At 42.4% G+C, this 15,446-nt stretch overlaps 2 protein-coding genes across 2 annotated transcripts; both read left to right on the top strand.

Annotated features, from left to right (window-relative positions):
- The first annotated feature begins 2,287 nt into the window (after window positions 1-2,287).
- On the top strand, window positions 2,288-9,551 carry c1galt1lb (core 1 synthase, glycoprotein-N-acetylgalactosamine 3-beta-galactosyltransferase 1, like b). Its single transcript, XM_028968550.1, has 5 exons — window positions 2,288-2,461; window positions 2,587-2,836; window positions 4,424-4,868; window positions 5,727-5,946; window positions 8,183-9,551. The coding sequence occupies exons 2-5, from the start codon at window positions 2,653-2,655 to the stop codon at window positions 8,378-8,380; spliced, it is 1,047 nt and encodes a 348-aa protein (XP_028824383.1). The 5' UTR covers window positions 2,288-2,461; window positions 2,587-2,652; the 3' UTR covers window positions 8,381-9,551.
- A 3,000-nt stretch (window positions 9,552-12,551) lies between these two features.
- On the top strand, window positions 12,552-15,443 carry apof (apolipoprotein F). The gene is made up of 2 exons (XM_028964029.1): window positions 12,552-12,853; window positions 14,095-15,443. The coding sequence occupies exon 2, from the start codon at window positions 14,106-14,108 to the stop codon at window positions 15,297-15,299; it is 1,194 nt and encodes a 397-aa protein (XP_028819862.1). The 5' UTR covers window positions 12,552-12,853; window positions 14,095-14,105; the 3' UTR covers window positions 15,300-15,443.
- Window positions 15,444-15,446: the final 3 nt, after the last annotated feature.

Consider the following 15,446-nt stretch of genomic DNA (forward strand, 5'->3'; position numbering starts at 1 on the left):
TTTTGGCTAAACGTAGGCATTAACTATTTAGACTGTTCTTAGCTGTTTAGTTAACTTTTTTCAAACTTTGAAGGTTTCCTAAAGAAATTCACCTCAGTTGACCAAATATAATCAAAACAGTTGTTTAGCCTTACCAGGGTTTGTCGTTCGACAGTAATGTAAAGAGTTTTTTGCAATTATTTAATTTTTTAGAAAATTGTATTTTGAAAGCACTGGGCATTTCAAGTTGTTATAAGTAGTTTGTATGTTTCACTTTGAAATTAAACATTTCACTATTAGTAATTTGTATGCGACTTTTCATTGATATACAAGCAAGTGCCCTTTTTCATATCGCATATCGCAATATTGATCTCAATTATTGCAATATGTCTTTTTCCCCAAATCGTGCAGCCCTAAAGTATGACTGAAAAATTATATATATGTGTTAAAAAAAAATATATATATATATATATATATATATATATGAGTTTGGTTTGTGAGAAATCTCAAATGGCACATATGGTGTTCAAAACGTCAGCTGCCTGCTCTCCTTTATAGCAATATGTTTGATGCATGTTTATTTTTAGGATTTAGTACTATGGTTTACTAAAGGAATATTGATTCTACAGCCTCTATCAGATGACCAAATTACTCTAGAAGTGCACTCTGCACGTTATCTTTTCTTTACAATGCAAGGTAATTGTAGAAATGTCTCACTGTATTTTGAGTTGGGACAAGAACTATGTTTATAATGCGTCAGACTAATCTCCTGTTTTGCTTTTTCCATCAATTCAGTACAGACTGTGACTGGTCCCATCGGCACTAGCTATAGCAGTAGTCTATCTCTTGTCCTCTCACATAGACTAAACATCAAGCGGCATGCTGTGCCTGAAGGCCACGATCTTTTGGTATCATAGGTATGCCTGCATCAAGTCTCTCCACAGCAGATTGCAAGGGCCGACTTTGGACATTTGCCATAGTCTGGGTCAGAGATCAAGTCCTGAAAGATTGTCTTTGTGATCTTTATCCTTTGCAGCTTTTACAAAACACCTACACTGGGTATAGCTCCTGGATGAATCACGGTTCTTGAGTCTTCCGCATCACAAATGTGTGAAACAGCCACAGTTCACCTCATATTTTCTAAGGAAGTGGCGTAATTTTTTTTACAATAAAACGGCATAAATACCAGAATGACATTTTAGTGTAAAAACAATCCACTAGCATTCAGGAAGCCTATGACGTGATGAATGTTTAACCACAAAAAAGAGGGCTATTACTTGATAGGGGGTAAAAATAGAACATGCTATTAAGAACATGCTGGCAAATGAAATGAATAAAGAAAGCAAACAAGTTATCATTTATATATTTATTAATGGTAGTGATGTGATTATATTGGGGGACAACATTATGAAACTAAGCATGTAAGCCAACATACCTCACCTCTTGTGGGTGGCTCTTTTTTCTATATAGCTCAAAAGTTTGGATGCCCCTGATCTGGACACTTTTCATTAAAGATCTTCTAATGCAAACTAAAAACCTTCATGGGTACTGAATTACTAAACTAATGCTATTTACAGATTGGGTCCTAGTAAACAAAATTAGAAATTTCTATAATAGACATTTGTTTGCCAAGTTCTCTTACTGTGAAATTGTTATGCTTGCTGGATCATATTTGACATAATCTGCATTAGTAATCAGAAGTTCAATTGCTACATATTACAAGCTTTTTCCATGTTTTAATAGGATAAATCAATATATTTTTCGATTCTTTTGTTCGATGCAATTAACTTTTCATATCATGTGATACTACACAAAATTATATCCTTGTTTAGTAAGGATGAAAAATAATAAAATATGCTAACCGCCCAGAAATGAGTCTCTGCAGGTTGAGATATCAGTCAGCATATGGTGTCCTAGATTACTTGAGGCACTGTAACCAAAACTGATGATAAAGCATACGTTCACGTGGCATCTTTTTCGTCAGTCGTCTTTCACCAAAAAACATCTGAGCTACAGATTGCTTGTGTTTGCTTACGGTCACCCCCGATTACCCGAAATAAAGATCGTTGACGCGTACCAGCATGCGAGCGTCCAACCTGGAGAGTTCCAACCTCTTCCTGCTCAGCGGCTACAGGTGCGGACGGTCACGTGAACCGACCGGCCAATTACAAACTTATACAACAAGTATGGTCGCTGTCCAATCAGCGGGTGTGTTTGCCTTTGACACACAGCGGCTCTATCCAATCAGCCGGCTTGTAGGATTTACTAGCCAATCAGTGCGCGGTTTACGTGCACGAGAGCGCGATGGAGACGTGCTGGCATTTCCTGTTCTGATGACTTGTGCAGTGAGGAAGTGGCTGTGCTGAGAAGAAGCAGAAGCCATTGTTAATTGTTCATTTAGATTTAAATGTAGATGTAGATGTTTGTGCTTGTGTTGGGATGGAAGTGAGGTCCGCGGATCGGCACCGCCGCAGATGAAAAGGTAAGTTGTTTTCCTCTCTTCTGCCTCCTTCCAGCTGACCGCCGTGATGACGTAAGCGCCGTGACAAGCAGCCGAGGTGTGCGCGCGAACAGGTGTTTACTCCTCATTGTCTTACGTGGACGTAGGTGTGGAGAAGTCGCACCTCGGTGAAAGGTGTCGCGCCCAGATCCGGGTGATCTCTCCGCGCCAGGATGAAGCTCCTGGGCTCCAGGGTCGCCTTCTACGCGGGCTTTGTGGTCGGCACCTGCTCCCTCTACCTCTTCTTCCACCACGGCCGCCTCGAGCGACACAAGGTGCGGCAGGAGCCGCTGGAGGAGGCGCACTGGATGAAGAACCGCTCAGCACTTTTTAACCTGCAGCACCCGCACCACACAGGTGGGTCATCCCCGGCTTCTCCTCTCCGATGGTAGTAAGTGAGGTTCGAACCTGTGAACTTGTGCTCTTCTGGTTCATTGATTCTGTGCCACCCACTAGGCTACCATCACTCCCACATTTCCACAGTGGGGGGTAAAATTGGAAGGACTTGTTTGTCCTCCAATTTCCACACTGATGTGACCAATAATTACCCACTACGCTGGGTTGTGACCGGTCCAACCAACCAGCGGAAGAAGGCTGCATACGTGAAGGTGACGTGGAGCCGACATTGCAACATCCTGGTTTTAAGCAGTACAGCAGTGCATTGAGCAAAAAGAAATGATCAGACAGCAAAGGGAAGTTTGGCACCATAGAAAGAGGTAGATTTATACCAACTGTTCAAAAACGTTATAACAACACCGAAGTCCGATCACTCAGCAACCCATCGGAGGAGCATCCCTACATGCTCTGCTGACTGAGGTGTGGCTTTTCACGTTCCAAAAGGATCCGTTGGGCTGTGGCTTGACAAATAAATTTACAATATGGTGCAATGAGATGATGAATTATTGTTTGAATTTATGTCCTAGTTTTGCATTTGTATAAAGACTGACACTGACATTCATTTTATAAAAATTTAACTCAACAGTTCAGTTTCTGTTTTAATTAAAAGACTCATAAACTGTTCCTTTCATGAGACTTGGTGATGTATTATTGCAGACTAGAGTAGGAGAGCTGGTTCTACAACTTTACAGATGTAAAAGTGAGCGGAAATGTATTGTCCGTTTGAAAATCAATATTGCCACATAATAAATATGATTTTATCATATGTACTCATAATAAGAGAATATGAGATGGTACAGAGAGTAAATATACAGGACTGCAACTTTACTCCTTGTGGTAGGGTTGTTTCAGATGCACCGTCTAACACTAATGCACTTTTCCTTTCTGTTTGCTCAGTGGTCTGCAGTTTTTCTCACTCGTTTCAGTTACCATCCACACGTATGGCCGCTATTATGGAACTGCTATTTAGCCACCCAGTAGAATTCAGAAACAATTTGTCAGCAATGACATTTGGAGGAGAATTGCAGATTCATATAGGGAAATTGCTGAAGTTGACTTAGGCATTTCAGCTATATACATGTTTGACAGTTAATAGTGAAACGGAACAATGTTTCTCTGGAACCTGGTGCCTCATGTAACATTTAGACAATTAAACAAACTGGGCTACATAAAGTGCAAACAGAGGACACAGGCAGTGCGAGAGTAGTATTAACATAAAGCATGCAAACAACAATGAGACAGCGATAAACTAGTGAAAAAACTACTGGGGAATGTTGAACATTGTACCGCAGACTCGCCCACCTTTTGAGAACCAGCAGTCACTGAAACATGTGTCTTGTCTCGTTCTTGTGAATCCAACATTGCATGTCACCTCGTGAGCTGGGCTGAGCTGCGTGTCTCCTCACATGCCTAGCAGCGGGCCTTCACAGCTTCTTCAGTTGTGGGATGGGTTTTATGATCCCTCCCTTGCGTTAGTCTCACACTTCTTTCTCTCTCTCTCTCTCTCTCTCTCTCTCTCTCTCTCTCTCTCTCTCTCTCCCAATGCAGATGAAGACAGCAGTGTAGTGGACTCTCTGTATCGAAGCGTGCGGGTTTTATGCTGGGTTATGACTGGTCCAACCAACCTGCAGAAGAAGGCTGCACACGTGAAGGCGACGTGGAGCCGACACTGCAACATCCTGGTCTTCATGAGTTCTGTGGATGACCCCAGCTTACCAGCTGTAGGGCTAGGCACCAAAGAAGGTCGTGACCAACTGTACTGGAAGACGATCCGCGCGTTTCATTATGTCTTTGAGAAACACGGCGAGGAAGCAGACTGGTTCATGAAGGCTGACGATGACACCTACGTGGTGGTGGACAACCTGCGATGGCTGCTGGCCAGCCACTCCCCAGACGAACCCATTTACTTCGGCCGTCGCTTCAAACCGTATGTGAAACAGGGGTACATGAGCGGGGGCGCCGGCTACGTTCTGAGCAGGGAGGCGCTGCGCAGGTGTGTAACATCTACAGACCTGTAGTACACACACACACACATTCTAAACATTCTAATCAGTATGTTGCTTCAATACGGGCTGAAGTGTGTTTGTTGAACAAACAATGACTACAATTCTTACAAGTCCTCAGCTAACATCAAAAGAAAAAGGGCTAGACTGCATTTCTTTCCTGAAGTTGGCACCATAACATAGAAAAACTTCCCTTTGCCGCTCCACCCAAGTTGCAAAGTTATTATTTATTAATTTTTTTAATCATAAGGTCGGGTCTTGAAGGTGTTGCTGGGCCATAGACCTAGAAGTTTTTTTGTAGACTGAAATGCTTTGCACTCAGCAGGTAGACATTATAGAACCTTGAGGAAAGGTCATGTGCTGAGTCTGCCTGAACCTGCATTTCAGGTGTTCAGTTCTGATGTAATAGGGGATGTGTTATTCATTCCTTTTGAATGGGAAGCCTGTTGTAAAGCTTTTGCTCGTAAAGTCTGGGCTACATTATTACCTGGGAGTATATTTTGCTGTAATTTTCAAATTTCTCAATACTCCTGTTCGGTCCCAGACCCATGACTAATACCAGATTCAGGAATTCGGTTCCCATCCCACCACATTCCTGAATAAGATCTATTATTCCTGCTACCTCCGGCTTGATGAAGTGTTTATGCATGTATTACATTCTGTAAGCATAGCATTACATTTTGTGCTTATTTACTCTGCATAATTCTATACCGCGAGATTCTGTGTTTCGTGGGTTCAGTTCCAACCTGAATTTCTGCTGTGTTGACTGTAGGTACATTTTGTGGTGTGTGTGTGTGTGTGTGTGTGTGTGTGTGTGTGTGTGTGTTTGCGCGTGCATGCTTGTGCAGGTTTGTGGTAGGCTTCAAGACCAAAGACTGTAGCCACACCTCATCAGTAGAAGACCTGGCGATGGGGCAGTGCATGGAGAAGGTCGGGGTGCAGGCCGGGGACTCTCGTGACACGTTGCATAGAGAGACCTTCCACCCTTTTGTCCCTGATCAGCACTTGGCTGGAACCTTCCCCAAGAGCTTCTGGTACTGGAATTACTGCTTCTACCCAATCACTGAGGTGAGGCTGCTATTCCTGTGTATTCCTGTGAGTTTGAAGGGTGAAGAGTTGCCTCTCTCTATATATATATCTATATCTATCGATCTATCTATGGATCGATTGAAAGTTTTAATGTTATATATATGTAGGTTTTCCCCATGTCCATCTAAACATCTATGGCCAATTTATATCTATATATCGATATCACGTTCCTAAGTCTAGGGGTCTAAGAAACGCATCAAGGGTGTGGAGAGGAGGATGTCCACTGTTAAACACACAACCATACAAAGCATACAAACAGTGCTTTTATTTACAGTGTGCTAACAGGTGAAATAAAACAGTGGACTCAGCACAGCTAACCAACATCAGTACAGCCTAAAGCAAGGGATGGTCCAGCGGGGATAACTCAAACACACGCAAAAGTTAAAAGGGCACATCAGGCTAACAACAAAGGGATCTATCACACAAATCAACATGACACACGAATGAGATCCCCAAAGGAGCTCCATGCAGATCTCTGTGGACCCTGGGGACCTCTCGAACACCATCTGAAGTTCCTTTTTATAGAAAGAATTTACATTTAATAAAACGAATTTATAACATGCGAATTAACCAATCACCAATACAAATTTACAAGTAGCCGATCATATGGAAAGTTAGTGTTTGCTGACCGATCATTTATCACCTGACCTGACCCGACCCATCCCAAATGATAGAAATTGGGCTTGGGCCAAGACTTACAGCTCTAGTTTTCTTAGTTGGTCAGATCTCGGTACAGTAACAAAAATTAGTTGTTGTACTATATACAGTAGAATTAAATAAATAAATGACCTAGAAATAAACTAACTAAGAAAAGGAAAAAACACTACAGCATTGCGCTGAAACAATCTCCAAAACGTAAAAACTCAGGGGAGGCCTTGCACGGAGCAGTTGCACTACTGAAAACATAAGAAAACTAAATTAACTTGCAAGGACCAAGGATTAAATCCCTGGTTTGTATGAATCAACACCCGTAATCAGAAACAGGATTCTCAGTGGAGAGAGTCTGGAAAGCAAACACTGTTATTTTAACCCTAAGGCCATGATTCATTTCACCTAGAACATAAACAGTGTCATTGTTTATATGTTTCATTACCCAAACTACTTATGACAAAATAATTACCCAAATATTCACGCTTCAGGTTCCGGCCAGAGGGACTGCAATTTGTGTGGAATTAAACCACAGACTCAACACCCTGGCTTTTTGCTGTGAACACTGGGCTAATTTCAAGCTATTTTTTAATGTACATCTTGTTTCATTTACATTTACATTTAAGGCATTTGGCAGACGCCCTTATCCAGAGCGACTTACAATCAGTAGTTACAGGGACAGTCCCCCTGGAGCAACTGAGGGTTAAGTGTCTTGCTCAGGGACACAATGGTAGTAAGTGGGATTCGAACCCGGGTCTTCTTGTTCATAGGCGAGTGTGTTACCCACTAGGCTACTACCACCCCACGGCTCCTGGCTCCTGAAATCTTGCCAGCTGCCCATCTCTCTCCCTTAGTTTAGCTTGACTCTCTTTCAACTTGAGTTTCGATGTGCAATTTACCTGTTGCTTTAGCTTTTATATCTGCTTCGGTGTCTCGCTTGACCTCACTTCTGCGAAGGAGCTGACTCCAAACCACACCCTTCATACATAGAATTTTGCCACAGGCTTTCTGCATTTTCTCAATTGAACATTCCTCCGCTGTGAAATCAGATTCCCTTTCTTTGTGGCGCCAACTGTTGGGGCCTGTCATGGTTGCCCACTGCTCACTCAGGGTGATGGGTTAAATGCAGAGGACAAATTTCACTGTGTGCACTGTGTGCTGTGCTGCTGTGTATCACATGTGACAATCACTTCACTTTATTTTCCCCATTGAAAAACAGATTCGATAGTCATGTAATGAGACGATGAGGGGACTTTTAAAAGTTTATTGAAGATAAGATTGAACTACCTTGAACAAACACTCTCTCAATAAGATGGATATTCACAATGTGGCTGCTCCAGTGAGCTTCCCCCCGATGGACCCATTTTGGCCATTTTTGTGTGCAGTTATCACCCTTGCGTGAGACCTACTGTCTCCGGCTTACTCCACTAATCAGCGGTGGAGAAAAACCCTGCCAGAATCAATCACAGAGCATTTGTTTTGTGGAACTGTGTAGATATAAGTTTATGTGCTTGGGTATATATATCTCTAATTGTTCTTCCCTTTTGCTCTGTCTTTCCCTCTCTAGGGGGCGCAGTGCTGCTCAGATCTCAGTGTGTCTTTTCACTATGTGGATGCATCTCTCATGTACCTGCTGGAGTACTACACTTACCACCTACGTGCCTTTGGTTACCGTTACCGTTACCAGCCACCCCTACCAGGCCAGCTGCATGAACAGGAGCAGAAAACCCTGTCCACCAATACTGCTTTGAGGAAAGTTCACTGAACAAAAACCCACAAGTAAATTAGTGAACAAATGAACTGTGGATACTATCTAAGGTCATCTTAGATAGCAGATGGATGCACCAATGACAAACTGGATTATTAATTAAAATAAATTAATACATGTACTTTTGAGGTCCCTTCCAGCCCAGAAAACTGATGAGCCAATTTTCATATTTTACAGTATCGTTTTTTTTTTGTTTTTTTTTTTGGCTATCCACCATATAACTGGAATGTTGGCGATGCAATTCTGCACTCACTAATCTGAATAGTTTTTAAAATAACTGTCATGCATAGTGCCTACTATTTATTGTGTCCAATCAAGGTAGGTTTTCACAAAGTCTCAGTCATTGTTGCTGGTTGTAATAATCAGCATGTAAAATACCCCCACCCAAACCAAATGTGTTATTATTATTTTTAATCGGTATAGTTGGTTGATTTATAGAATTTTCTTTGCTCTACCATACCGTTTTCCACCAAGCTGAACTGTAATAACCAAAAAGTAGCAGGAACAGTTGGAAAACGGTTGTGTGTGTCATTCATCCATGTCACCCACTCTTCTTGTACCACCATATACGTCCATTGTGCAGCACACTCTGTTGATGATTCATCCTGGACTATGATGCTTCTGAATCCTGAGCAGAACCTTTTCATGAACTTTTGGTGGTAAAGAACGTTGTTGTCCTGAACTCTGAAGGGCTGTGATCCGTGGACGTTATACAAAGCTGTTGGCTCAGGACATTTATGAATGAAAAAGTGACATGATAGAATCTCACTTTCTGAAAGTGTAACCTGTGCAGTGCAGTCATGGACCCAAAACGTTTTTAATCATAAAAATGAAAGTATTGGGCCAACCCTTAACTACTCACCTAATTACTGTCCATGAACATGAGTCTGGATCAACAGACTGTATGTGATTCCTCACTCCTCAAAAGCTTTCTTAGCACCAGTGAGGGCTACAGAGGTGCAGCAAGGAAGCTTAACATCATAATTGTGGTTCTCTTACTGTGAACAGGCAGACAGAGCTCAGGGTTGGCCCCAGGTCAAGTGCCTTGAAACCGGGATTTTTATCCCCTGCAGTGTGTACCACATGCTTCTTGTGTGTTCTGAGGAACTGTGTTTGGATAGAAGTTCTTCATCTGATTATGAAATAAATCACTGCAACTCTCACTGTGCATGAAGCATTTTTCTCTCACCCTTTACCTTCCAATTCTACAACCACATTTCCAATGTGTTTACTGAAATTCAACAAATCACTCTAAATTGTTGCCTTATACCACAACACTGGTATTTTTTCACACTGGAAATCAAGATTCTTCTCAAATCAAAGTCTTCTATTTACAGTTGAATTTGACACTTGTTTAACACAACCACTATGCATAAAGCTGTGTTCCTGTGAGCTGTTTACATTCTAATGCTGTGGGTCTTCCTGTCCCCTAGTTTTTGAGTTATTTTAAATGGTGAAGGATACTGTACTATCTGACTTGATCTTGACGCTATTTATCTAATCCTCTTAATATGCAGTTGTGGTCAAAAGTTTTGAGAATGACTCAAATAAATTTTATAATGGCAGTTTGCATTTACTTCAGAATGTTATGAAGAGTGATCAGATGAATTGCAAAAATCCGTCTTTACCATGAAAATGAACTTAATCTCCCCCCCCAAAAAATTCCACGCCATTTCAGCCCTGCCACAAAAGGACCTGCTGAGATAATTTCAGTGATCCTCTCGGTAACACAAGTGTTGACAAGCACAAGGCTGGAGATCATTCTGTCATGCTGACTAAGTTAGAGTAGCAGACTGGATGATTTAAAGTTGGATGATGCTTGAAATCATTGTTCTTCCTCTGTTTACCATGGTTACCTGCAAGGGAACACGCGCAGTCATCATTGTGTTGCATAAAAAGGGCTTCACAGGCAACTAAGATTACTGCTAAAATAACTATTTATCAGATCATCTAAGACTTCAAGGAGAGAGAATTGAGTGTTGTGATGAAGGCTTCAGGGTGCCCAAGATAGTCCAACAAGCATCAAGCGTCTCCTAAAGATGATTCAGCTGCAGGATCGAGGTGCCACCAGTGCAGGGCTTGCTCAGGAATGGCAGCAGGCAGGTGTGAGTGCATTTCCACGCACAGTGAGGCGAAGAGAATGGCCTGGTGTCAAGAAGGTCAGCAAACAAGCCACTTCTCTCTAAGAAAAACAAAGGACAGACAGATATTTTGCAAAAGTACAGGTATTGGACTGCTGACTGGGTTTAAGTAATTTTCTCTGATGAATCCCCTTTCTGATTTTTTGGGGGATCTGGAAAAAACAATTGTTCGGAGAAGAAAAGGTGAGCACTACCATCAGTCCTGTCTCGGGCCAACAGTAAAGCATCCTGGGACCATTCATGTGTGGAGCTTCTTCTCCTCCAAGGTAGTGGGCTCAATCACAATTTTGCCTAAGAACACAGCCATGAATAAAGAATGGTACCAAAACATCCTCCGACAGCAACTTCTCCCAACCATCCAAGAACAGTTTGGTGAAGAACAATGCCTTTTCCAGCATGGAAAGCAAATGGCTTGGGGAAAAAAATATTGCAATTTTGGGTCCATGGTCAGAAAACTGATAACATTTACATCATTTATCAGACGCCCTTATCCAGAGCAACTTACAATCAGTAGTTACAGGGACAGTCCACCTGGAGCAACTTAGGGTTAAGTGTCTTGTTCAGGGACACAATGGTAGTAAGTGGGATTTGAACCTGGGTCTTCTGGTTCATAGTGTGTTACCCACTAGGCTACTACCACTCCATGCACTGATTATGAAGGAACAGGTTGCCATCAGTCAGGGTTTGGCCCAGAGGTTGATTTACAGCATGCCTTGGCGAATTGCAGAGTCTGGAAAAAAGGGCCAACACTGCAAAAATGTACTCTTTGCATACATTTTATGTAATTGTCAATAAAAGCCTTTGAAACGGATGAAATGCTTGTAATTTTACTGCAATGCACGACAGAAACAACAGACAAAAAGTTCTAAAACACTGAAGCAGCAGTCATTCTCTAAACTTTTATCCACGACTGTGTGTGGACAAATATACAGAGTGGTAGTAGCCTAGTGGGTAAGACACTCACCTATAAACTAGAAGACCACAGTCACAGGTTCTAACGCCACTTACTACCATTAGGTCCCAGAGAAACACACTTAACCTTGAGTCTCCATGGAGACTGCCTGTATCTACTGTAAAGTCGCTCTGAATAAGGGTGTTGGCTAAATGCTGTAAATGTAAATATTTAAAACTCACTTAAGAAAGAGCTCATTAAGAATGTATTAAATCAGAGACCAGACCCATCCTGCTCATGGCTTGTTCAACATCCTGTCCTCTGGGAGGCACTACAAGTCCATCAGTACTAGGACCAACAAGCTCAGAGACAGTTTCTTCCCACAAGCCATTATTGCACTAAATACTCACATCATTACCATTCTCAGACCATGTGCAATAACTGATTCTGTTTGCCACAATCTCGACTATATACAATATGTACATTTATTTATTTTTCTGTAAAATATTTTGGATCTTTGCCTTCACACTGCGGTCCAGCTCACCCAAACCTGAGTTCAGGTCCAGTGACTGTGGAGGCCAGGTCTCCAATTTATTGTTAAGTACATAACTCCATATGTGTTCATTCATAGTTTTGATGCCTTCAGTAAGAATCTACCAATGTAAATGTTCTTGAAAATAAAGAAAACACATTGAATGAGAAGGTGTGTCCAAACTTTTGGCCTGCACTGTATGTGTGTGTGTGTATACACATGTGCAATCCTGTCTCATTGCATTATGTAAAATGCTTTAATGCTGACCTGTAATCTGCGAGTCATTGTTGTCCGTAACTTCATGTCTGTTGTTTACTGGATATACTGGCCTTCAGTGCAATGACTGTAAAGGCATAACTAACTAATTTTATACTTATTATTTTTGTGAAGTATTATATATGTGTGTTGTGTTTTCTGCAACATATATGTAATTATTCTTTTTTTTACTTAATTTACTTATTATGCAATTTAATAAATTCATCAATTCACGTGCACTTATGACATTTGGTAGATTTAGATGTGTTTGTTTCTGGTTTGCAGACCCAGCTGAAAGCACAAACCCTTCCCCCACCCAGGGCTGAACCGCTTTGTTTTTGACCCAGATCATCTCCCGCTGCTCAGAATGAGTGAAAGGAAGACAGCAGAGAGACAAGTAATGCCAAACTTCCCAGCACATGAGAAATCAATCTACATGAAACTGCCCTCCTGATGAGTAGAGGAAGACAGAAGGCTGGAACAGAATGTTACTGAAATAAACAGACCAAAAAAAACAAAGACAGAGAGGAAGGACGAGGGAGGGTTGGAGGTCACTCACAGACAAGCTGGAAATTTTCCCGAGGAAGGGAGATACAGCGCTGGTGTGGGAGGGCAACAGCTCACAACCAAGTTAGATCCAGGAAATAAAGGTAAGAAATATTGTCCTTTAGATACTCAATTGTACTTGCATGTAAAGTATCAGCATAAATGAAAAAACGTGTACATCTTCTGTACTTGAATTGAGTGAATTAGAAAGGATGAATAGGGTGCAAATAGGGTGTAAAACCTTGGAAACCTAAGCATTTGTTAGTGTCCTGAACCAAACTGCCATGAGTTACAGTAACTGAGAACTAACCATGATAGTTTTTTACACTTTTTGGCAGAAGGTGTTAACAGAGGAAAGTACAGTGAGATGAGGTCCTCTGACCTGCCAGTAGATTTCAGACTTTTTGCTGAACGTTTTGCAGAACGTTATGCCAAATTTGGATTGTGACCCACTGTTTTGTCCACCATGGATTGGTTGTTTGTGTGCTGTTTGTGCACCATCTGCAGTTCTGACCTTTGAACTTGGACAATGTGTTCAGTACATTGCACTCCAGGCCAGAAATTACTAGTGACTGACAATCTGACTGCACTGTTGGAACTGAACATATGCATGACTAATGTTGAAAGGCAACTACTTTGCTGATTTAACCATAAAAAACGTTAAGGTACTATTCATATTTATTCAAACTGGGATTGTTGCAAAGAACTGACACAGATAGCAAACCAGGCATTTTACTAAGGTTAGGACAGAGCAAAGAACAACAATCAGAATCATGTTTATTGGCCAAGTATGTGAGTGAGCACATACAAGGAATCTGATTCCAGTCAAATGTTAATTCATTTTCACCTCCATCAGAAAGCGTCATTGGTTGCAGTTTTTCTTTTACCGAGACTGCAGTCTTTCTCCATTCACTGAGTTGCTACTGAGCAAAGTACCGTCCCCACACACTGCCTATCGGGCGCCTGTCATGGCTGCCCACTGCTCACCAAGGGTGATGGGTTAAAAGCAGAGGACACATTTTGTTGTGTCACCATGTGCTGTGCTGCAGTGTATCACAATGACTATCACTGCACTTTCACTTTACATACGCTCACAATCTGCAACAACAGTTCTTTCACATTCTGCAGCATTGTTTATTCAAAAATAAAAAATGTAAAATAAGAACATGTATATTAATAACCTAGTCCTCGTATTTCTACTGGTGCCAGGCATATATTATTATACTTTTGATGTTGATTATCAGTTAATCAATGTACCTAATCTGCTTTCACATTGAATTTCATTACAGTGAATGTTGAATTGATTGAACTGGTTTATAAATATAAACATTTCATCACATTTCAGTCCCTACAGCCATGCTGAGATCTGATTACTGCTGGCTGGTGATGGCCCTGCAGTTGCTGATTGACCCCGTCTGTGGTGGTGCAGCACTGCCACGCCTTGACAAGAAAGATGACATGAAACTGAAGACCACAGAAGCTTGGCCTATCCTCTCTGCTCTGTCCTCCTCATTGCATGGACGCATTCGTCTCCATGGTTCCATCAGCTGTGCATCATTGCGTTTGTTGCCAGTTGGTAGCAGTCCATTCTCCCAAGAGCTGCTGGTATTGGCTGAGCTGCCACTACTACTGTCTGCAGGCTGCAATCAGGAAGCTGTGGCACTCACACAATCTCTCTACACATTTCTGGGCCGCAAAGATACACACAAATTGCTTCGCCAGCTAACACTGCTGCTGCAGAACAGCCCTACCCTCTCTGCTCAAGCCAATAACTCACATAATTCCACCCATTACCATCGTAAAACAGACTACAGCAGCCACATGGGAGAGTCCGAGCAGCAGCTACAGGCCCTGATGTTCAACATTCAGCAGTTGGGCAGGGTGGGGATTAATACAGCTGTTCATAAGGTTGGACTCATGACCAAACACTGTGACGAGTGGGTCCACGTGCCTGATAGCCAGCTAATTGGCCATGTAGTCGGGGTGGAGAAGCCCCTCCTGGAAGCGCAGCAGACCTGTGAAAACCTGGATCCACAGTGTGCTGGTGTGGCCCAGACAGGGACCACAAAAGGTGGACTCTACCGTCCTGTGATCAGGAGGGGCAGTCGTGTGTTGCCTTCCACCTCAGGAGCATCTGGACATTCCGAATGCTGGATCCGATGGTGTGGCTTGGCCCATGGGCGTGTGTACCGTAGCACGGATAGCCATGAGTGTGTGAGCATGCAAGAGAAGCATGTTTATGAGGTGGTCGACTGGGTGCCCGCCATCTCCACACTGTATAACCTGGGCACAGCAGTATATTACGCGGCCCTCAACTGCACAGATACTGCAAAGGAGCGGGCACTGATGGGCGCAGTTGACCTGGGAACAGACACCCTAGTGGCCATCACTGGGGGAACGGTGGGCGTGGCTGGGTATGCCATGGGGGCAGGTGTAAAGGCTGGGGTGAAAGCAGGGGTTAAATACCTGCTGAACAAGATAGCACATGATGGTGATGACCTAAGAGTTAACCAGGAGAGCTGGGAGAATGGTGTACTGACTATACAATAAACACACATGCCATGGAACATACACAACGATAACATACTAAAACACACACACAGCTGCAGGTGTCACAGAAATGCACACAATAAATTCAATGCTGATAACAGGACCAGAACACTAATAAATATTGAAACACATTACTTATTTCAAGTA

The sequence above is a fragment of the Denticeps clupeoides genome, chromosome 2 (assembly GCF_900700375.1).
Source record: "Denticeps clupeoides chromosome 2, fDenClu1.1, whole genome shotgun sequence".
Lineage (NCBI taxonomy): Eukaryota > Metazoa > Chordata > Actinopteri > Clupeiformes > Denticipitidae > Denticeps > Denticeps clupeoides.

Coding starts and splice junctions, on each gene's coding strand:
- c1galt1lb (XM_028968550.1), top strand. CDS start 2,653: ATGAAGCTCCTGGGCTCCAGGGTCGCCTTCTACGCGGGCTTTGTGGTC. Junction 2,837..4,423: donor GCAGCACCCGCACCACACAG/GTGGGTCATCCC, acceptor CTCCCAATGCAG/ATGAAGACAGCAGTGTAGTG. Junction 4,869..5,726: donor AGCAGGGAGGCGCTGCGCAG/GTGTGTAACATC, acceptor ATGCTTGTGCAG/GTTTGTGGTAGGCTTCAAGA.
- apof (XM_028964029.1), top strand. CDS start 14,106: ATGCTGAGATCTGATTACTGCTGGCTGGTGATGGCCCTGCAGTTGCTG.